At 46.0% G+C, this 24,203-nt stretch overlaps 1 protein-coding gene across 24 annotated transcripts in view; it reads right to left on the bottom strand.

Moving 5' to 3' along the window:
• Positions 1 to 24,203, bottom strand: part of CADPS (calcium dependent secretion activator) — a 220,847-nt gene that overhangs the window by 97,530 nt on the left and 99,114 nt on the right. For all 24 annotated transcript variants that reach the window (XM_037383085.1, XM_037383086.1, XM_037383078.1 and 21 more), the window contains exons 7-11: positions 17,833 to 17,944; positions 13,617 to 13,756; positions 11,529 to 11,595; positions 3,276 to 3,384; positions 1,970 to 2,182 (exon numbers count right to left, since the gene is read on the bottom strand). In XM_037383085.1, the coding sequence (XP_037238982.1) occupies positions 1,970 to 2,182; positions 3,276 to 3,384; positions 11,529 to 11,595; positions 13,617 to 13,756; positions 17,833 to 17,944 (641 nt within the window). The remainder of the gene's footprint in view (positions 1 to 1,969; positions 2,183 to 3,275; positions 3,385 to 11,528; positions 11,596 to 13,616; positions 13,757 to 17,832; positions 17,945 to 24,203) is intronic.

Here is a 24,203-nt window from a genome sequence, read left to right on the forward strand (position 1 = left end):
CACCGACTTCGCTGCTCCCTGGTGAGGACTAGGACAAGCCAGCTGCCCCTTATCCATCCCAGGTAACTAAGTGGGTTGGGGTCAGCTCTCCCCAGGCACACAGTGCTTGGCTCTGCATGGGGACAACGCACCCAAAGGTCCACGGCCCCGGGCAGCCCATTTCCTTCCCCCAACTCCTGGCAGACTTTGCTACAGCTGCTGCCAGGCAACTATGATGTGTCTAGGAAAGGGACCCTTCACCTGACCCCATATATTGGTCTGGCAAAGTGAAAACTCCATAAACATCAGGAATTTACCCAGCAGAAAAATTCTCCAGGCCTGATGCCTGCAAGGATGGGAGAAGGCTGGTGGGGATGGTGTTTCCCCAGTCTAAGGTCTCTCACTGCCCTTGTCCCAATCCATGGGGATCATGCTGGGACAAGCAGGAGCGCATCCTCTTTGCACCAACCACACAGCTAAGAGCATCCTTCAGCATCGCTTGTTAGGAGAGGGAGCCACAAGCAGCATCCCTCTGCCACTCTCCCTCACTACACTTCGCAGGCTTTTAGCATGTGAAAAAGCAGCAGTAGAAGGACCTCTGTGTGCTATTTCCAAAACCACTTTGACTAAACATTCTGGGCAGAGACACATACAATCCCTGGACAGCACAGCTCAGCCAGGTCTCGAGGCTGATCACAGCCAGCAAATGTCTCACTCACAAGAGGCCAATTCATACCTCCCCTTCTGGCTTTCTGAGAGGTGTCCTTCCTTCCTGACCCCAAACCTTTACACCTTGCACCCCCAGAGTCAGTGACCTGACTTGGATGAACAGGATGAGGGTCACTGAAATGAAAACACTGACTGTAGGTTTTACCACGCTGCATCATGCTACTTCTCACAGCAGCAGCAATGCAAGACAGAAGGGAGTCCAAAATATGCAGGCATTTGGAGGACATAAATCAAAAAAAGCAGCAAGCAGAGGTTTTCTGCTGTAACATTGATTGTACATCATCTGTATGTCTTGCATTTTATTTCCTGTACATACTGACATGAAGAAGTGAAATCAATATAAAACACAGGCAAATGATATTGATAAGCAAGGGGCAGATTTTCTGAGTTCCCTACAACAAAACACTCCATAAGAACTTTACAAAGACTATTTTAAATGTTAAAATCTGACTTAATTAGTAGAATTTGCTAATATTTACCGATTTTCCTTATTTTACTTAGGTTCAACAATGCTAATTCTTAAATTCTGCTGAAACTAGCAAGAACTGCTGCATGTTACATAACAAAGGGGCTCCAGACGTGTGATTGAGACCTTCAAGAAAAATGAGTGAGGAGGCATTTGTGTGGTTTATAATCAAATTACATTTGCAAGACAAAAGAAATTGCTCTAAATTTCAAATTAGGCAAACTGGGTATAACTGCACAGGACATGAAGCATAGCTACGACTTAAAAGATGATTGCTTTAAATTCACATCTAACTGGCCTGCAAAGCAACCTGTTAAAAATACCATATGTTTTCCTACAGTTGAATATTCAACAGGAGACCTCTTTTTGTGTGTGCATTTCATACTTGCAAGATTTGCACCTGTAGTTCTGAGCACGTGATGCGTTTGACAGACAGCTAATGGTGCTAATGAATCGCTCTGATATGGGTGTGCAGTTTATTGTGTGGGGGTAAAGCACGTGTCTGCAGGAAGCAAGCTGGGTCTCAGGCTGTCAGATCCCAGTCTCTCCTCCATCAAGTATTGCACTTTAAAATACTCATTGACAAGTTCCCCAAGGAATTTTGCTTCTTGGGTTTGGTTGTGCTGAACACACAGGTTAACTGCTTCTGGATTCACTGATGTAAAAAGCAGCTTAACGATAATGAAAAAAATTTCATTTCAGAGTCAGAAACATGTATGTGAATATCGATTTACATCAGTGCAGAAAACCTTTCCATCAAAGACTTCTGCCCTCTAGGAGAACTTATTTACTTACAAAATTGAGAGATTGGGGCGTCTAGCTGGGGTACATTTCCTCCTTTAGCATTTAGCTTTTGCACTTGGGTAGGCGGCACAGGTTTGTGAGACTGGCCGGTGGCTCGGTACATGGCTTGGACCCACAGGATACGGTCCTGCTCATCATCACTGGCAAAAATCACCGTGTCTCCTTCCTTCACAGCGTTGAAGAATGCTCTGCCGCCCTCCAAACCTGGCATGGGAGGAAGCGACAATGGAGTTTTGAAGACTCGGAGGCCAGCCAGGGGATCTCCCCCAGCTTCCCACCCCATCGCAGCCCCGGGTGCTCCCCGGCTACTGGCTGAGCTCAGCCCCTCCCCAGCACCAAACTCACCTGCAAGACAGCCCGCCAGGGCACCCTGCACTGCAATCACTAAAACAAGCCCCAACACACGCAGATTAATTGCTTCTCTCACCTACAGCCCCCTCTGTGCAGGTTCCATGCAAGCGGCACCACTGGAGCCCCATTAAAAATGGGTTTTGAGGGGATGTGGTGGGAGGTTTCCCATTAGGCTGAGTGCATCAGTGCACAAAAGGTGCTTGGGTGATGTGCTTATTTGTCTTTGCCCTGGTTCAGCACCCATCTTCCCATTTCCCTAACATGAGAATTAACCTGGAATAAAGGTCTTGGCAACCAACCTCCTGCGTCTTTCTTCATCTCCTCTGGGGATAACATTATCCAGGGCATGGTGAGCATCACCATGCTCAACGTGTTGCCCCACTGAAATAAAAGAAATGTCGTGCTCCTCCACTTGAAGAAGGGTCTCAACACTCAACAGGTACCTCCAGGTACCAGGGGGCTTTCCGTGCCTGCCCCTTCCACTCACTCGCATCCACCAGAGAGAAAATGGGGCAGGCAAAAATGCTGGGTTGCTCCCATAAATATCTTCTACAATAAAGACAGACATAGCTGCTAACCTTTTATTGAAGGAACAGAATCTGAAGGCACAGGTCAGAATTGTTACTCAGTTTGAGCATTCAGATCACTATCAAGTTTTACTGGGATTTAAGCATCTAATTCACTTAGACTCCCCAGAAGAGATGAGCCTTTCCCTCTTCTGATGCAACTCCTAGCTCAATTCCTTAGATCTATTTATAGTAAAGTCATGCATAGCTAATGATCAGTATAAACACAAACATATTTAGAATAATGCTGATCACAGTTCAGCTGCAAGCAGGGGGGGAGAGAGAGAGAGAGAGGGAGAGAGCACTCCCGTTTGGGAGCCGTACGCGGCGCGGCGAGCCCGAGCACCTGCGGGTACAGCAGCGAGCCGCCAGCCCCCTACCTGGCTGCGGGTCGGTGTAGTCCACAGTGTATCCGTCGAGCTGCAGCAGCTCTTGAGGTTCAGCTTTTTTCTCCCGGTAGCTGCACATAGCAAATGTATATTGACTAACCTGAAGAAAATCACAAAGCTAAGATGGCACCGGGTGATCACGACAAGGCAATGCAAAGCGCTTACAAACACTGTCCGCGGACAGCGTGTTTACAGGGACTGGGGGTGGTGGGGTAATTTTGACGGTCATCACCCATAGAAGACAGACTAAACTTTTTACCAGGCTTTTGCAAAGCTCTCTTTTAACACACCCTGCTGCAGCAGGCATCTAATTCTCCGCTTCAGTACGTACAGCGGTTTAATTTCCTCCCAAAGAGGAAGCTCCACGCTTTAAAACCCTCTATCATTCATCCCCAGACAAGTGCAAGAGTGACACCCTGTCACAAACAATGTGAGCTAAATTGCTAGGTGCCAGTCATATTAAAGCAATCTTAAGATCCCACTGATCTCGGCAGTTGTTGTCATCAGTGCTGTAAATGGCAGCTCTCACTCCTCTGAGGTACCATCTGCATGACACGATACATTCAATGTCAAGCTCTTGACGGAAGCCGACTCAGCTGCGGGGGCTCTGCCAGGCTCCCAAATCGCCTTTAGGAGGCCATCAGGCTGCATCAAGACCCGGCGGTACCCGCCGTGCTGCAATCTGGATGGTCAGCGAGCAGCGCATCCAGGGAGGAGAGGAGAGGAGAGGATTCTCCATCCCCCAGGCTAGGAACTCACGGGGAAATTTACTGTCAAATGATTTCAAATGACTTTGTTAAGGTTGTGTCACATCCTGGACGCCTGACGTAATTTTATTCATCTGGACATTTTCTTGACCTCTGGAGGAAACTTTAAAACTCTGGTGGATGGCAATGGATCGTGCTCGTCATTTTTTGGAAGTCGGCAGAGATCCTGAAAGACGGGAGAGCTGCTGGGCTGGGGGGATTTTGCCTTCAAATTGCCAAATTGCTTGGCTACAAATACACACGCAGCACCTCTTTTGGTGGCATCTATCGCTAATAAAATGTCATTTATTTAAGTCAGGGGACCCCTCTACTGGTAGAGTGTCTCCCAGTCGGTGCTCGGTTTCTTGCTGCCCTCTACGGGCTTCTGCTAGCTGCCAGCCTGCTCTCAGCAGCCCTGCCTGCACCGTGCCTCCCTCCAGGAACAGCTCCAAAAGCCACCTAAGAATAAACCCTATCATTAACACATTTGTGGGAGTAAGACTAAAAGTGATGCTTTAAGCATCTTGCATCCTCCTTAAAACTACCAGCGCTGACGAAAGATTGACAAGTAACAGACCAATAGCAGGAGCACACCAGTGCAGATTCTATGCTATGAACTTTGAATGCATACCATCGTACCGGCAACACAAAAATTAAAAAGATTAACACGAAGAAATCTAAAAATAACCCAGTGCCCCACAGCACAACATTCAGACGACTCCTGCAGCGCTCATTCAGCGGTACTCGCAGTATATTGCTGCCATCTCCTGGAGAAGCTCTTGAATGTGCTTGATTTATGGTAAGATGCTGGAGATCTCAGCTGAGCGGTGAGGATTTGAGGTCTCTGTGTTAGACAGCCTGAACTTCAGGGACTGCGTGATAAATTTAGCTCCTGAAATGAGTCAGGTGCTAACCTACTCTCACATTGATCGAAAACATTAATACAGCTAATGTTTTTTTCTTCTCCTGCACACTCTATAGCGACAGGTAAAATTCATTCAGTATTTCAGTTTCTTCTCCTCTGACCCTGAGCATGAGGTCTGAATTTCAGGCTCTCCTTCACATACAAATAATTCCTGTCATCTTTGGACCCAGAAAATATTCTTCATCCCTATCAATAAGCCAACCATACCAACAGAACAGTAACATATGGAAACACACGTAGGCATTTCAAAGCTTATACTGCTCACGTTAGAAGTTATAAACCAGATGCAGACAGTAAGCTCTGGTGGGGCCATCCTGGGACAGAGGAAAAGCAAACTGGTCGCTCCTGTCAGCATCCACATCATTTCCTTGGAAGAAGCTGCTCTACATCACTATTAGAAGAGACCTCTAAGAGAAACCTGCAGGTGAGTCTACGACATCCAGGGCTCATCTGCGTTCACGTCTTACTTCTTCTCTACTCATACGGCTCAGGCGCAAAGCCCAAGCTCAGGATTGCCCAGGCGCCTGCTGGCAGGAGTCAGGCGAGGGCCAGGCTGGAGGGAGGAGACAGCTCTCGATGGCCTCTGGAAAGGGTGCCAGCTGTGCCATGCAGGGTGCCTGCACCCAAACAGCTCCACTTACTGACTTCCAGGACTGGCATACCAGCCTGTCTGCCCTGTCCTGCTGCCTAAAGCATTTACTGCTTGTGGTCAGAAAGAAGCTGATGCCCTGGCTACCAGTGCAACGTGGCTGCTTCCATTTACAAGCAGTGGTAAAGCAAAACCTTCTGGAATGCTCGGTATGCCAGTGCTTCCCTGCTGAACAGCACTGTAGGGTCAAGTGGAGACTGCAGCTTGCCTTTCATCAGTCCTCTAAAATACTGTGCTTTAGAGTCTGCTTTCTGTAGAAGCTTAGAAGTGGCTAGACGAGTGAAACAGTTAATAGCAGAAATTAATCTTACAGCCTGCTGAATTCACACTGAACCATAGCTGAGCACGAGAGTGAGCGAGCAGATGGGATGGGAGAGATGAATGGTTTGAGTAATTGGAAAAAACACAGATACAAAGAGGAAACTGAAGGAAGACAGAGGAGAAATCTCTGCCCAGTGAGGGACAAACTCTCAAAGCAGCTGGGATTTCATCCAGGGACCCGACAAGGGCCAGGAAAGGAGCATCTAAGGAAGCTGAACTGAGCGAAACTAAAAGAAAGGAAATAATCCAAGGCTGCCCTGGCTGGTTCATTACAAAAAAGGGAAAACACTTTGAGAAATAATTACAGACAAAAGAACAGAAGGAAAAGAAAGTGGGGGAAAAGGAGAAAAAGACAAAGAAATTCAGGAAAGGGGAAGCAGACAGCGGGAGACAAATGCCAAAGTTCACTATTCCCAGGCTGCTAAATTAGATCTGACTTTGTTGGCACTTGACCATATTCTGTCACCAGCTATATAATCCAACTGATTAATAAATACAGTAGATATGTATTAACCAGTCCTGACTTCGTCCTTGTTTTTCCACCAGAGACTCCTGCTCTAGCGAGCACTGCTTTCCCCAGGATCCTGCTCAAACCTGTTAATTGTCATGCCTCACACTCCAAGCCCAGTCATTCACCTCCCCCTTCCTCGCTGTTGACATAACACCGCCCCACTTGGGTTAAATTCTTAAATGGACCTTTCCTAGATTAACAGCATGCATTTTGTCCCAAGGGAGAGAAACTGTGCTAAGATACTGCCAGCTGTAATACAGCTTCTCACTTTGATGGGAGACTCTTGTCCTCTGGTTGCAGCTGTATGTTGCCTCCCGAGCCCTTTCCTGACACAAATGAGCAGAGGAAATGATCTAGCTTAAAGAAAAAAAATGTGAAAACAACAATTTTCATATATCAGCATGTCCATTCAGCCCCAAAGAACTGCACACAGCAGTTGTCCTAACCTCCTCCTTCAAGCAGGAGGTGTGCCTGTGTTCTCCATGGGCAGGGCTGTGATGGGAAGCCATCCCGTGTGAGTACAGATGAGACACGCAGGACCCACTGTAGCCAGGTGTAATAAGCTGGGGCATCTGTTTGAGCGGCAGTTTCCAAACATTTCGTATTTATCATCAACACTCGAGTTTTCTCAAGAATCACTACCTATGCCCAGTTCTCAGCGAGGGTCTAACTGAAAACATGATTTAATATGATTACAGGGACCAGCTACGGGTCATTTACCTTGACTTGCGGACCATAGTCTAGGACCACTGGTGTAGTACACTGCAATTTTGCTGAATTATTTTCAAATTCTGTTGGTTAGCAGACTTACTGAACACTTACTTCGTTTCATTTTCTCCCGAGTCAGCCGAGTTTTGCTAAAAGCAGGAACTGTCACTGTTAGTCTAAATTATAATGAGTTCAGGGAGTCTGTCACTAGAACAATAGATCCAGGCGTAGACACTGCAACTGGTTTTAATCTGCAGAGGGTTGATCTGGTTCCAACAACATTCTGCAAACACCATCAGACACAATCAGCCGAAAACTGCTTCAAGCTACTCAGCAGACATGTCATCCAGGTACCATGGAGTGTTACTTCCCATATGCTGCCAGAGCACAGAAATGGGGTTATGACAAGAGAACAGGAGATTCAGTCTGAAATCTCAATGTAATTAATTCATTTGCCCTTAAGAATCATTATAAGAAATTTCCTATCACAAAGCCAGCAAACCCACCAGAACCAACAATAGTGCGGTTGCCAGTACAGCACATTAGACCTTGCAAAGAATTAATACAAGCTCTGTCAGCTATGAAAAATCCCAGCTCTTGCATGATCAAGGGTCTAATTGGCAAACTGGCTGAAATGCGTGTGCTGTGCTCAGGCAGCTGATATAGCAACTCAGGAAACACTTCTAACATCTCCGATGGATGTACATTTTCTTTTCTAACCAGTCACAGAGAACTTTGCCCTAAACCGCTCCATTGCTTTCGCTTACCACTGCCACTGGCATTACTGTTGCCTTTACGAAGCATTTTCCTCACTTGTGATGCTGCGGACCATTTCCATCCAAGCTCAGGGCCATATTCTGCCATCACTTTCACACTGCATATCTCAGGATTTAAAATTAGGCAAGTAACGAGTCTCTGCCATGTAATTTACATCTAATCAGTATTCTGCTCTTCTGCTGCTCATCTCAAAGGGTGTCTACGAGAAGGGTGGGCAGCGTGCAGAGAGGACTGCGATTCATTCGGAAGAGAAAACTATCCCTTCCTAACGCACGGGTGCATGCTGGAGGAGCATATGCACCGGCTCTGCCAGCCGCACCATGCTGCAAACCTTCCCCAAGGGACTGAACCAAGTCCACCCAGCACTGCCTGTGCTGGAGAGGTGCAGCCCAGTTCCAGAAATGGCACAAAGGAACCGCTTTCACCCACTACACCCAAACAAATCACCTCCACTCCTCTACAACCCTCGCAGCTACAGACACAGAAGGTGCGAGGGATTATTCCACCCAAATTACAAGGCAGTTATTGCTCCTTTCCCCTCCTCTACAGGCCTTACACAAGCCAAGTAGCAGTGGAAATGCTCCCTCCAGAGCTCCTTTTTCTGCATACGCACGCAAAGCCTCCGTTCATACCAGCGAGGCATTGCTGACACAAAAGAGACAAACTGCCATCAACACCTTCCTCCCTGGTGCCGCCCATGCAGTTTGGCACCTTTGTGCCTTGTTTAGGTGGCTATGAAGAGTTTGAGTATTTATTACCATGAATTTCTTAACAGCTGGTACCAGAAGGCAGAGCGGTACCACCCAATAGCACCGCTTTTGGTGCATCCATCTGAAATGGGGAGAGAGGGGCAGGAGAGGGCACAGGACCGAGAGGAGGAGGAGGTTACTCTGCGAGGGGCAGGAAGGGAAGCAGAGCTGCAATAGAAGATGCTACAGATAAGGGACAAACAAGAGATCAGAAAGGAAATGTTTAGTTATTCACCCAAATATATAGCCTTGGCCTCTTGGCAGTGCCACAGACTGACCAGACCACTATAACCCAAATGGAATTTTCACGCTTTGGACTCCATCTCTCTGCAGGAGCCTGCTGACACAGGGGTTGCTCGTTGTCTGTTCTTTACCTAACAGAGCCAGCTCACCTTCCTGTGGGGCTTATTTTCTGTCTGTGGTTTAGCAGAGTTCAGAGCATCCTGGACATCAACACCTTTGCTGCCAATCCCTGCTCATATCAGCACCCATCCTTCGCATTGCATGAAAAGCAAATGACAAACATACGGACAGCAAAGTATTTTTATTCCATCTTTATTGCCTGCTGACATGTTCAATATGCTCCAACTACATCTGAGGGACTGCATAGAGAGTGTTTCTTGTTTATATTTGATGTACAGCAGAACACTTTACATTGCACCAAATGTTGAGCAAACGGTAACATAACGGAGAAGCTGCGGTGGCAGCTGGAATTTCTGAGGTGGGCTACAGAGACTCTCTGGGGGCAAAAGTCTGCTCATCTTATTCAAATGAATTGCTTTTCTGGCCAAATTCCGCTCTTATATGCCAACTGACGAATACAGACCTAGTAACATGAGAAAACATGGAATAACTCCGAGAGCTTCAATTCCACAACAAGCTGAAGAATATATAGCAACTAGAGAAGGAACTGCAACCACACAGAATGGCCAGAAGAAAGGCTCCTTGAGACACACATGGGAATCCATGTCAAACCTGTAAACTCTTGCACAGAAGGCTATCAATAGATACATTTATGGGAGAAGCTATGTTAGGGAAGAGGATTCTCTGATTTGGAGAATCCTTGTTCACAGGGAAAAAGGGACTGAGAACTTGGTCTAATAGGAATGAATCATCTCCCAGGGAAAAGCAATACTAGTTGCCCTATAGGTGCTCACAGACCACCACAGAACTTTTAACTTCACTTCAGGACATAATACAGAGAAAAGCAATCCTTCAGTCCCTGCCCCAGAAGAGGATCGCTGCACACTGTTCCCAAAAGGCTTTTCCTTTTCTATGTTCTTGGCTGCTTCTCACCCAGGAGACACCCCTGTCAGGTGCCAAGTGCCCTGTCTCACCAGGGGCCTGGCAAGCCCCTGCACGGAGGGTGCATTTGGAAACCAGACGCCTGTAGGAATGGATTACACAGATACTAAACCCATCACTTTTACCTAAATCTAAATACACTGCTTGGGCAGATAGAGGCATCTCCTGGGGCTACTCTATATTAACTCCCACACTTCTGTGGCCATTTGGACCCCATTTGGAGTACACATCGAGCACTTAAAACTGTCACTGCTGTTTACACTTGGTTATTGGACTAGGTACTCAACTGGTCTCTCCCAATAGGCTCCTACTTACACGGCTCACACACATCATATAACCCTTTTACTTCCCCAGGATGGATTTTCTCATCTGCCACATAGTTTAGCACTATGGAGACTGGTAGTGATGGACAAACAGAGAATGGGATTAAGTTTCCTACTAGGACAGTTAAACTTGGAGTAATAATTAACTAAAAACAAACTAACCAGTTTACACCAGGTGATTTAAGACCAGAGAAGCCAGCTTTGTAAGGCGGGAGATGGACTGTGTGGACTCCTCTTACTGGCACAGGAAAGTCAACACACCAGCATGGTCCATCCCAAATGTGGAGCCTGGTGCACCTGGTTTACACCATCTCTGTTCTTACACATGGGTGAAATCCTGGCTCTTCTGCAGCAAACCTGCCATCTGCTTTATTGGCTTCACCTTCTGACTTGACCACTTTGGATCTGTGCTGGCACAAGATCTCAGTCTGACTCCACGTTATTCCATCAGAGCACCTCTGTGTTGCTTTCATCACAGGACCCTGCACAAAGCTTTCATTTCTCATACTTGGAGACAACATAGCCTGGGGAACGCAGAGAGGGGGGAGAGAGAGATGGACCCAAGAGGACTCTGGCTTTATCGGGCTGGTGTGAAGATGGAGCTGCTCACACTGGGGCCCCTCACTTCTGTGGCCAAGGCAGTGGTTTCAGCTGCACTTGGAAAGGTGAGGGAAGATCTAACACATGGAGTACTGACCAGATCCTTTTAGGTCACAGAGGATATCTGCCCGTTTCCTTGAAATTCTTAATCATGGTCAAATATACAGGTCTACTGAAACTGGAAGGGCAGAAAGTGGAAAAAAGAAAAAAAGGGGAAAAGGAAGAAAGTTTGCAAAATGATCAATGAGCGCTGTAGACAATGAGAGGCAGTAATGAACGTGAAGGCAAGATAAATGTCCAGAACGATACACTGATGCTGACGTAGCCTGCGATGCACCAAGTACCTCCAGCCAAAACAGACCAAGCTTCCTCCCTGTCTCATTGATTTCTCACTAAAATTGGTTCTCCATTTCACCAAGCATTCATGTGCATCAGGAAACTCACAGCCAGAGGTCTGCAACTGGGATAGCCTTGAGAAGATGTACATGTGTAGGAAAACCCCCATGATTTAACAGACACCCTACGCAGAACCACAGTTCAGCATCAATTACACAGCACTGCAAATGGCCAGAAGACAGACTTAAATTTTTCATGTTGTGATTTAAGATCACTTTTAGTTAAATCTGTTACCTGGACCAGGACAAAGAATCGTTTCTTCCATCTCTTCCAAACATTTTTACCAATGGCCCATAAATACCTAGGAGGAAAGAATAGATGAATTCAGTACACAAGTTACTATAAGTTGTTCTCCTGCTTTTCAGTGTTTTCTTTACACCTAGAAACCGAAGTTAATGCACAAGCAGGAGTAATTACAAGACTCTTAAGCTCTACAGCATTCATGAATGTGTTTATTTCTAGCCTGAACAAATAACCTGTAAAGCAAGTGACATAAAAAGCTCCCAAGGTCTAAACATTACACAGTATTAATTCTCTCTTCGTCTTTCACAACTTGCTCACAATTTAGAAGTGCTTTAATGCAGTGAATAGTTATGACATGGTTGGATGGGGGAAGAATACATTTGCAACAGAAGAATTAAAGGAGCAAAACCCAAAATGTTGCTTTAAGCCTTCACAAAACCATTTGGCTGAGGGGAGCTGTCAAACAGAGGGACGCTTATTCCATCAAAACCAATACCCAGGATCCCAGTATCCACTGGACTGACTAAACCAGGAAACTTCACTGAACAGTTTAAGATTAATTCCTAGAAATTGCTTGGCTACAGATACTCAAGCAAACAGAATAATGTCTAAGGAGGAGTGAATTCACTGTTTTCTACAAAGGAAGGATTAGCTTTTAAAATGAATGTCAAAATCAGCATTTAATCTCTGTGATGAAGTGGCCACTGTGACACTGTAATACCAACACTGGCAAAAATAGTGGCAGAACCAGGCTAATAATAAGCACAAGGACATTATTCAGCATTAATATGTTTTATGTATGATTATAATTACTTTAGTTCTGGCTCAATAAATAGAAAAACAATTCCTTTTTGGAGATGCAGCTGTTCTTCGTAGGTGTTTAAACCACAAAACTCCAAGTCATGTTAATGTGGGCACTGGGTCCTTGGCTAGTTCAACAGGGTAATAACTGTCCTTTTTGCTGTTGCCACTAGCATCAACAGAAAGATAATCTTAGTTCTGATAGCAAGTATTATAAACCATATAGTTTTAAGCAGCACCTTGTAAATCAAATGTGAGTTTAAGAAAGCCTGAGAAAAGCCAGGACTGCTCAGCCCTGTTGCTATCAGCTTCGGTCAAGGAAACAAATACAAGTGAACTGTCCTTTCTTGCTTTTGGTGTCTGTGATTGTGGTGGAAAAATTAAACTTCACACGTGGCTATTTGGCTCTGATCTTGAGAAAGGAGGAAGAAGAGAAGGAATTAAAAAAAAGGTGAGTGATCCAAACCATCTAATAATGGACTGAATCTAACAAAACATTATGAAAATAAAAATGAAACAAAGTCACTTTCATAGCACCAAAAACATACTGGAGAAAGAGTTAATCAAAACAGTGACTTTCCAGGTCAGCTTCTGTTTTTTAATCACATCCTCAGCTCTGAAGAGCAACCAGGGACGCCTCGGCAATGGTGTTAGCTAGACCTTCCCAAGGATGACCTGATCTGTAATTGCATGGCACAAAGGTGGAAGCCAGGGGTGGTGGTCAGGGAACCCCTTGGCCCCAGATCCTCCAACTTCTGGAGGGGAGAGGTTTATCTTTTAACCTTCCAGATCATTAGTCCTACTCCAGGCAACTGCTTGCTCCAGGCAACTGCTTGCTCCAAGCAACTGCTATTTAATTGTGCTGTGTATCTCTGTATAAATAATGATGATTGCACTGGAGTTTATTTCAGGCAGAAGGTGCACTGTACTTTTGGTTCTGAGAAGTCAATACAGGGAAACACAGAATAACTTAGGAAATTATACCATTCTCAGTAAGAGAGGCAGTTCACCTATTATTTCCTTAAGGGGGAAAAAAATAATAACCTAGCAATTTCTGGAGGAATACTGTTCAAAATTTAAACCGTTTGGCTGACATGCATTAAAAAGACTCTGCTAAGAATATGGAAAGTGCAATATGAATGACTGAACTAATGCCATTTTTATATTTATCTTTCTTTTGACCTCCTCTGAACTTGAGAGAGTTTATCTTCCAGAATCTTAAGAGTTTTGTAGTGCACATTCAAAACAAATTGAGTTCAGATAGAGACAAGCATTTACCCGGAGTGTTTCATGTTTTGAGGCTTATCCATTCGCACGGCAAGCTTGATCTTCAGGTCTTGATCTGGGCAGTTTTTGGAAACAGTCATTTTGTGCCACTCTGATTGCTTTGGGCTATTGGGAGTAGGGTGGAGAACAACCTGCAAGTGTTGAAATCAACAATGTTTAAGGGAAAAACTATTCACAAAATGGGTTTTAACAGGGAACAAAAGCACATTGGATGAGCTACTTTTGCCCTAAAAGTCAGTCTGGAAACTTCTATTCACATCAGTGAGGATGGCCTTTTATTGCTTTTTTTAAAGCACAGATTATTTTGAGATTAGTTCATATGTTCTTTGGCTCCTCTATCTGCTGTGCCACTGTTCGTAGGGTGGTGCAGACCAGAACTGCGTTATCAGTTCCCATTGTTTAAGGAAAGATCATGGTAAACTAACTTGCCGCTGTCCAGGTACACCAGCCCAAAAGTGATGGTGGACTAACGTGATTAGCAAACCAGCGACAAGATTTTTGCTGCGGCTGCACACTGCAATCACCTACTTTCAGACTCATACAACTTGGTCAGCCTCCGGCCTTCCTGACATTTCCCATGTGAGGTATGCCCTTTCGAGGGCTCAGAAAGCCCTGCCTAAAATGGTTCATCTGTTGTTACTATCGGGTCGTGGGGAAGCTGGCTTGATTTTTTGCTTACTGTTAAGACTGGATGCGGTAGGCAACGTTTTAGGTAGGTGGGCGTGTCTGACTGCGCTATGAAAGCGGATAAAATCTGCATCCCATGTCACGACATCAGTGGCTGCAGGACTCTCTGCTTCTATTCCACACAGCGAGGAGACAATGGGATGGTCTCCAGCTGGGGTAGATCACTGCAGCACCAACAACTGCGGCGGAGCTGTGCAGATGAACACCAACAGAAGTGCTGGGCTCACCAAAGAAACTGAAAGGCTCCAAGAGGCGAGTAGCCCCTCCTGATCATAGTTGTGCTTTTTCCACTCCCCCATTACCCTTACAAAGCAGAGCAGCTCACTCAGCATGCCACAGAGTATTCTCCCAGAACTACATTGCACCCACCATCTTCTGCTGGTGTTTCCATATGTGTCCTTTGAGGTGGCTTAACCCTCTCCCTACCACTCCTGTTCCTCTTCTGATGCTTTCACTCTCAGCAGTGACTTTGTCTCGCACAAATTCATTCAAGTATTCACTGTCCTGTAGCAAGATGAATCTCCTTTAAATCCATTAACGTTTATGCAAGCAGATTATTTTTCAAACGGCAGCATTCACCCTCGTTGTTTGATGTGCTGCCGTCACTCATTCCTTGCTCACACTTAGTCCGTGCTCCTGCTAAACTCTAGCCCTGGCTATAAAGTTGTATTATGCTCTGAACTTTATTTTATTTTTGTATGATCTTAACTTTACTGCTGAGTCAACCACGTAGGGGCTATTTTCCACCAAAATGTCCTTGATGCTATTACCCTCTGATGAATGATTTTAAAAATTATTTTATTGCCTCCTCCAAAGCCTGAGGTTAACATCAGTAGATTCTCGACTTCACTCTTATTCATCAACATTATTTATCGCTTCTTTTATTGAATTAGACTAATGCTTTCTCTGGCAGGAATCTGAAGCTGCTATTAGTTACATAGATAACTGAGCAACACCAGCCTCTACTACATTACTCTTGGAAAAAAACACATTTAAGCAAATCCTGAAGATGAGAAGCAAGTCCTCCACACAGGCTGTTAGAAACATGGATGGACTCAAACCTTGAGCAGTATCCAAGGTCCTCCACTGCAAAGCACACAGACTCACACTAAACCCCATCTCTTAGCAAGGCAGCAGCCGCTCAGGGTGTTTGGAATGCTCTCTGCTTTGATTTCTAACTCTTTTTCATCAAAAGGTGCATAAACTTTGCTCAGTGTTGTTGCAATTCATGGCTCTTCCCCTCTGTGCTCTCAGCGGATGAAGTCCTGGCATGGCTGAAATCCGTGGGAGCCTTGCCACTGGCTTCAATAGGGTCAGGATGTATTCCCATGCCTTCAGCTGCCCATCCAGCAGCCCAGGGCTTGGGAGCATTTTCCAGCTCTCCCTTCGATAAAAGTGGCCAAATGAGGAGTGCCGGCTGGTTGCCAGTCGAACACTTGCAATAGAAAGTGGGCATTGTACATGGCTGGCAGAGCACAAAGCTGCTTCTCAAAGGGTGGCTGGGCACGGGTGGTTTGTGTCTAAAACCCGCTTCCCTCCTCTCTCCGTGCAGACAGGTTCCTGCCCATTCCAACAGCTACACCAGGGGCTTAACACGCTCCCCGTTTCGTTACTTCCTTAAAGAAGAAATCCTGATGCAGCCCGAGCAGACACGCGTCATCTCTCGGCCACTCCGGGCACACCGAGCACCCCTTTGAAGTTTGGCCAGCTGAAAGCGCTGGTGGCCACGGGCCAGGGGAAATCACCGCCTGGCTGCCCGTGCTGGCCACAGCTGGTCCACAGAAGCTGAGAGCCGAGGGATGGCTTCCCGCTGGACCGGGAATTAAAGCGTATTGGTGGGGCTGGCTCATCAGCATTTCAGGGCAAGAGGGGTTGCTTTGGGGCCCGCCACCTCTCTCAGAACAACAGGCACAGCTAAATTGCTTCCCGAGACCAGCAAAGTTAGCACCACTCGGGGCTGCCAGGGGAAACAAGACTTACAAAGCAAGCGGGTCTGCACCGAGCCTAACAGCTCAGGGGAAAAAGCCCTGAATGGCATCGCGGCCAGCTGGGTGAAAAGCTCTGCTCAGCACGCTGCTGTGGATAAAGGCAGGAGTGCTGGGCTGTTTCAAGAAGAAGGTTTTGAAAATAATCCTGAAAATATTATGATGCTGTGCAGCAAAGCAACTGTAGGTCTTCAGCCAGAGTACTGCAGCCTGGTGGGGTCATTCCCTTGGTCAAAAAGGGAGGAGGACAGGGAAAAAGGACAGGTCCAGGTGTGGATGAGGAGTCTGAAGGGGCTGTGACTCCCTGAAGAGAAGATTGAGAGCAGAAAAGAAAGGGTGGCTTTGCTTTTCTCTCATGTGCAAGAACAAAGGATGTTACATGAACGTGAAAACACAAATAGTTAAACCAAACCTAAATTACATGAGACAAAATCACCTGCAGCGCTCTCCACCACAAAGATATAAATTAAATCAACAGCTCACTAGGAACTGAAAGAATGTTCAGCACTTGTGTGAATAGGATGAACACAAACCCATGTCAGTTAGTAAAAAAAGAGCAAGGTGTGCTGCAGAGCCGGGCAGACAGAGCCCAGGGGCTCCTGGAGACCACTCAGGCTGTGCTGAGCTGTGCCACGGGAGGTGCCAGCTCTGTGTCTAAGGTGCAGCCTCTCTCGCCCTGAACTGATTGTCATGGGGTCTTCACCATGCTGACTGCTGAGGAAGGCACGGCAGGGAGCCCCACTTATGCCCAGGGCCAACACAAATTATACAGCTGCAAAAAAATCCATGGAGACTAACTGAAGCATCCCAAAGCCACAGAGAAGTGCCACCCACAGACATTCTGGAGCTGTGGGCTGCAGCAGTGGAGGGCCACCAGTCAGTCCCTGGGTGCTAGTTTAGGGACCACAGGCGAGTGGCAGTGATGGGGTGGGAGAGTCAGCTCTGTGGCCAGTAGCCCGGGAATCTGAGCTCTTTGTTATTAATACCATTGATAGGGGCAATGAATCCCCGTGTTTCACTCCCCAGTCCATCCCCCCTGAAGCCACCAGTTCAGCCACAATGCCCAAGGGAAGCCAGGATTTCAAGCCCTTTGCAGCAAGTACCGCAGTCAGTGCTTTCAAATGCTCAAACTATGCACCAGCTGCTCAGCAGATATGAGAGCAGCTTAACACTCTCTTGCCAAACTTAAATCCCCTCTTTTTGCTTCAGCATAATCCCCTTTTCTGCTTCAGGAATGTCCATTTCCGTAAGCAACTTCTAAGGCTTTCCGGACTGCCAATATCGCACACAAGATCCTCTGCCTTTGCTCAGTGCAGGCACAGCCAGCTGAAATTCTGCCATTAAAAACTCACAACAAAGACAGCATGCAAGATGCACTCCTTTCCAGCAGTGGAGAGCTTGCTTCCCCCCCCCGCCTCCCAAAGCTTGGCAAAAAAACAGAGCATGTTGTGCTCCAAAGATATTTCCATACAGGAGAGATTTCTCTAGAAAAGCAGGGCCAAAAGGAAACATTATTAAACTCAAAATCTCCTTACCCTCCCGAGCTCTTTGTCCTCCAGAGCCAGCACTCCTGTGCTCTCCGTGAACAGCTTCACCTTCACTGCAGGAAGAGCGTGTGTTGTTGTGAAGTCTCCTTGGGTGCCCCAGCTGTGAAAATAAGGACAGAGAGATGTTCAGCCCGAGCAGCAGGTCAGCAGCACTACTGCTTGGGCATGCGATGGTTAACTGAGAACGTCCGTCTGGCACAAGCTGAAGTGGCTGGGCTGTCTGAGTGACAAGGGCATTAATTATCTTCTTTAGGAAATGTGGGACAGATGTTTGGAAGACTCATGATGGTTCTTCGGGGAAAAAAAGAAAGAAGGGTTATTTGGGAGCAGCATGAAACCAAATTTAAGAGAACTTTTTTATTTAGGAAGAACAATATGTCTCCTGCAGCGACAGCCTGTATAATCACAACAGAAGTTGACGATTGAGGACATCTGCACCCAGGACATCTGTAATCACTCATGCCTCTGCTCTTCTCTTGGCTAATTAACCTCTCCTTTCCAGGTTGATAATGAGATCTGCTTTCTCTGAAAAAGAAACCAGTTTAACCTGGGTCCTCTTCTGAGTCCCAGCCCAGGTTTGCGTTCAAGCCATTATGTCTGCAGTAATCCAACTATGCTGGGGCTGCAGAGCAGGACACCAGCTCCTTTGGGATGCAACAGCAATGGTCAGCAAGTGGCAGCCTCTCCAACTACACCATGAGCCAAGACCACTGTCTACTATTGGTACTCTATGAGTCATCCCCTGGCTGGTCCCGTGGCTTGGAAAGGAGTGGCTTGGAGGCTGAATGACCCACAGCACGTGAAAAGCCCCTCTAGATGCGCATGCTTCCAGAGGACATCTCCAAACTCCTGCAACCACCAGCTGCCCAGCTGTGCAGAGAACATGAACTCATTGAACCCATTCCATGTAGGACCTGCAGGCACAGGGTCCCAGAGACAGTCTGCCGACACCTACGGCCAAACTTGCCATTTTAAGTGTTACATGGGGAGCCCACCCCACAGCTGACCTTTGCCACACGAGCATGAGAACTGCAGGAGCCCTGCAGCCCGCTAAGGGGTAAAAAGTCATGATGGTTTTATGTTTGAGATGTCGCAGCTGTGTTTCAAGCTTTCTTTCTACAGCTTAGAAAGTTAGAAACTTAGCAAAATAAAGCCAGACAGAAACTTCCAGACAGAGCTAAACAAAGCACCACTAAAACTGCACTTGCCCTCATTAGCAGAGAACAGCTCAGCTCAGGGAGGACTGGGGAACAGTGCACCACTGCAAGGAGGATGCTCCTGAGCATCCATCTGATCATGCAGAGGCCAAGGTAAAACTAGCAGATAAAAACTGTTCTTTATTTTTTTACTCTCTTTGTCTTTTTTTATAATTCATTGTGAGCTAGATTTCTATATTGTTCCCGAAGACCCTGAAAATTTGTCACACTTCAAAACTCATGTAAAGTGTGCAAGCAAACCTGAAGAATAATCACAAAGTGCTTTTTACGCTTAGAAGGTGCTTAGAAGAAACCAAGAGTATACCATAAGCAACACCTCTGAGTGATGTGATGGAACACATACGGCAACCTAGAATACTGCAAGTCACACGAGACATTACAGCATATCTTACTAACCACTTCTTTCTATCGACCCTCACGCTATTAGTGACACTTTCTTACTTTACACTGCCCTTAAACTAGACTCTCTGCTGAAGAAAGGTGGTTCCCTTGAAATGACTGGGAAAGGGCTCAAGATGCCACATGGTCCGGCGACTAAATTTCTTCAAACATAAATACCAAACAGCAGGTTTTACATTTGTAGTTATCAGGAAAAATAATTTACTCCTTCCTGTGCATAAGAAGTATAGGTTTATGCTTTGCTTTCCACTGAGCAAATCTTGTCCAACTGAGCTTAGCAGATGAGGGTGTTCAGCACAGAGCTGATTAATGAACTCAGCTTCTTTGTCAGCTTTGCTCTGAAGTTTTCTCTCCCAGTGTCACTGTTCCACGTGTTTCATCTACAACAACGCATCAAACTGCCACCAGTGCCAGGGAGCAGAGTTCTGTCATAAATCATCTACAGCACTACAGGTCCAGTCAGAGCCTCAGTATTATATATTTTTCGTGTGTGAGCCATCAGCTACCTAATAAACATTTTACCAAGAAACAACTTTATTTTCTAATCGCAGCTTCAGGTCACAGGTTATGTTTTTTCTCCTAAAACAACTGCGTTGCCACCAGCAGGGAAAGCTGGAAGATAATCTTGCTTTGAGTAAGAGGCAAAAGTAAGAAAATATCCAACCTTACGCTGTGTATTTTGACAGCATCTGCTTTATAGAACTCGTATCTCTGTTTACTATTAAAAAGCTCTTATTTGCTGAAGCATTCCCAGACCATATGTTATCAACAAATGTTACTAACCAAATACAAACAGTAATTTTCATTAGGTTTCCTTCATGAGAACAACGTTAACCACAAAGGGAATAAACGTTTCAAATGACAGTAAACATACATAACAAAACCTTGACAACGCTGTGGTGCTTACATATTCGTACCCCCAAAAGCCCTGAAAAGATCTGCGCCAACAAATAGAGACCCTCAGAAGTTGGGTTTTGTGCAGGTTGAAGCCTGCGGTGATGTCATTAGTTGCCATAGTGATGCTCAGCATAAGGCCATAATTCATGTCACCGAAACATCATTTGTATTCAATCTAAGTACGCAGTTTATCAGTGCTGTGTATTAAATTATTGTTCAGAAAATTAGCTCTGGACAGTAGCTAGGTATTAGGATCTTCTGTGGGACTAACAATGTAATGGTTTTATTTCCATGTTTAATAATTAAGCAGGTTATAACTGCAAGAGTTTATTTGTTGGGAAAGTGCCTTGGGACCCGTTCTGGACAAATCTTCTCATAAAGTGCTATCTTGTCCCCACATCACAGACATCATGCTGCTGGAAAGCAGTCATATATCTGCAAACAAGGACAAATAATGTCATTTTGGCCAAAAGGAGATCTATCTATTCACAAATACCACTGAAGAGTAGTACACAAGCAGAAAAATCCTGACAGTACTTTTTCAGTTAGGATCAGATCAACTATATGAAACCCACCTGAAGCCCTCAGCCCAGCATTTCTTATTGCCCAGTCTATCCCAAAGCCTGGAGCTGACCAAGAAACGCAGCCGTGCATAGGGACTTTGCTAGAACTGTCACCCTGTTTATGGCACTCTGCTGCTCCAGGGATATCATGAGGATCTACTTGCATTTCCAGGGTTTCTAATTAGGCATCAAACTTAGGATGAACAGCTAAACTCTGCTGGCTGCGAAAGCCAGAGGATGAGATATGTCCCAGTTGCTAACTTGACAAATGCTGGCCCTTATGCTATCTTGTAGAAGCACAATAAGTAGATCTTTGCTACAGACTTTACGTTTACTGATTCAACTAGAGGTGCCATCACAGCTACCAAACAGCCTAAAGCGCTGAAATTTTTTTCTGAATGAAACATAAAATGACATGTATCCAGAGGGTGTGAGTGGACAAGAAGTGACAAAGGCCATCCTTGTCCCCCACTACCTCCATGGGGACATCTAACGTGGAGCACTTGAAGCACGGGCTTACCTGTCTGATTTCAGGAGTATTTGGAGCTCTCACAGGCATTGTCCTTGCTGGCACCCGGAGGGAAAGTGATGCCATTGCCAATGCAGGTGCCAGGCTGCTCAGACCAAGCTGCTGTCAGCTGTTTCAAGCAACATGCTGCTGATCTTCTTGCAAAACTTCAGGCTGATGTTACTCGTCTTCCCAACTTACGGACAAAACAAGTAAGACCACCTAGGCTCCTCACCTTGCTGCTGTACCAATCTCTTACCCTTTCCTGCCATAAGGTCACTGCAAAAACAACTGCCTTCATCCTATGGACGCAAAGTGGTTTACATCCCGATCCTTGGCTGTAGCCTCTGAGTGCCACCAAAATGCAGACCCAGCAACTATAAAGTTAAATAACTATAAAGCCAAAAAGACAAAACCATTCAAATGCCATGGCATTGCTATGTTACAGTATGTGATTAAAAAAAACCATTTGGGATATGAATAAGGCTTGAGCAAAACCCTGCAGGGGCCCTTGTCCTGACCGCACTCGCGTATCGCATGAAACCAGGCAGTACGGTCTTTGACTCCAGCTGCTTTTCTCCACAATATCCTACTTACGTGGCCTAATATACGATTTTCTCTGCTGTGCTTGAGAGACATTGACTTAGTCATTTCTATTCATCTCTGGTGTGTAAGTTCCTCCAAAGGAAATTTTAGCAGCCATGAGTTTCCCAAAAGTGAATGTACATGTTAACACCCAGGAGAATGCATTGAATTCTTTTGCTTACATACTGTTGTCTCCAGCAAGTCCGCTTAGCCCCTGATTGGAAACAGTAACCCTTCTTCCAACATTGCTCTTGTAACTTCATCTAGCCAGAACATCGATGCCTGTGATTTCTATAAATAATGAACAAGCACAACCGAGTCGTATTGCTGGGCCATGAATCAGCCCCGCTAAGCGGCTTGGCCTGTCACTGGGCTCACATGGGAGCAGCTGGAGAGTGATGCGCTTTCGACAGGGTTGACATCTAAACACAATCTATGGCCTGTTCTCATGGGTTTCAAAACTGCGAGAGGAAACCTCTTCTCCCTCCCCAGATACATTTGTCGAAACATGTTTTCTTGCTGGTTTGCATGGAATAAACTTGAAAAAAATCAGAAAATAAAAGTAAAAATGTGTATTAAAGGAGAGCTGTGCTCTTCCGTCGGTGGGTTCTCTCCAGTGTGCATTACACTGAACGTACACAGCAGCACCCTGGGACATGGCACCTCTCTGCGTGACATGCTGCTCTTCTGCCTTGTTCCCACGAGTTTACTGCTTAAGTAAAAAAGTCTTGCAGAATAATATTCCTGCATATTGGTCAGATTTGCACTAGTTTGAGCCACCTGCTCAGTATTATTTTCAAATGTAACCAAATCAGCAGCAATGCCTGTTCGCTCCCAGGCCGGGAGCATGTCCCTGGGGACACAGAACACGGTAACCAGGACCCAGTGCCTCCTGCCTTCCCGCAGCAGCCAGCTGGTTGCATATGGAAGCAGGGAGGTCCATCTGAAAGGCTTCTAATACATGTGATGACATCTGCGACAAAATTTGCAAGGCCAGCTTAATGTCACTTGCTGTCCTCCACTGCCAGAAGGGGATCTGGTGAGAACTCAATGGTCTGGCTGCCTCCCTTGTGTGCTGCTGGTGCAGGCAGGAAAGGGTTGTGCTTCACGGACTTCTCACCCGCATCCCTCACCTCTGCTCTCCTGCACCCACAGCAGAATGTCTGTGTCCTTCCTGGTGTGTTCATAGCTCAGTCAGTCTCCAAAGCGAGCCGGCTGGTGAGAGGAAGCTCATGAAGAGGGCAGCACAGACAGCAGCCTGATACACGCTGCCTGTTTTTTGAGGAAACATGTGTCAGCAAAGTCACCCTTTGCTGGGTCACTGCTTCACCTCATGCGGTGTGATGCTTTTAATCCAGCCTTGTTTCTTGGCTTACCGCCGTGCCCAGCCGTGGTGCCTGCTGGAGCTGGATCCCACTCTGAGGATGGAGAGGTCCAACCCCCCTTCATCGCTGGGAGACTGAAACGCTACGTATGGTCTTGATTTAGTTCTTCCAGAAATCCTGCCTAACAAATGATGGTTTTCTTTCCTCAGCCCACTCCTCCACTCCCAGAAGAGACCTTTCCAGGAAACAGCCTTAAATCCTGGGCCATAAATCATGGGTGCCCAAAGCTCAAGTGCTGGGAAAAGCAAAGTTAGAGAAGCAGCACACCAGGCACCAAGCTAACCTACCTTCATGGAGCTGCTGGGGTAGTACACCTCCTTCTCCTCTAATGTAATGCTAAGGTATGTTTCTTTTTTACATATTTCTACAGATACAAGCAAGGAGGAAAACAAACAGTTTTAAAATGTGTTTAAAAGTTAACTGTACGTGAAGCAGCATGCTGGAAAGCTTTTTGTTATATTCTCTAATGCTTTACATCTACCAACGACTCAAAAACATGACATAGAGGTTGACAACCAAGATTACGGTTATCGGTGATCTTTCTGAACTTCCCTTGCCTGTACTCCGAGGCTGCAGTTCATTATAATGGAGTGCACACAGACTTACTGAGCTTAACAGCAAAACCTGACACAGGGATGGCATTAATTCCACCAGGATGAAAATGTTCATTTCATTTTCAGAAATGGGTAATTGTGAACTTCTAGGAATGACATAAATGAGACCGTGCTGCCCATGTGCCGAGCCCTTCAGAAGCAGGCATTGGGAGGGCAGACAGCTTGCTCCTCTTTGGGAGCAGTGTTGGTGA

Source organism: Falco rusticolus, chromosome 4, assembly GCF_015220075.1.
Source record: "Falco rusticolus isolate bFalRus1 chromosome 4, bFalRus1.pri, whole genome shotgun sequence".
NCBI lineage: Eukaryota > Metazoa > Chordata > Aves > Falconiformes > Falconidae > Falco > Falco rusticolus.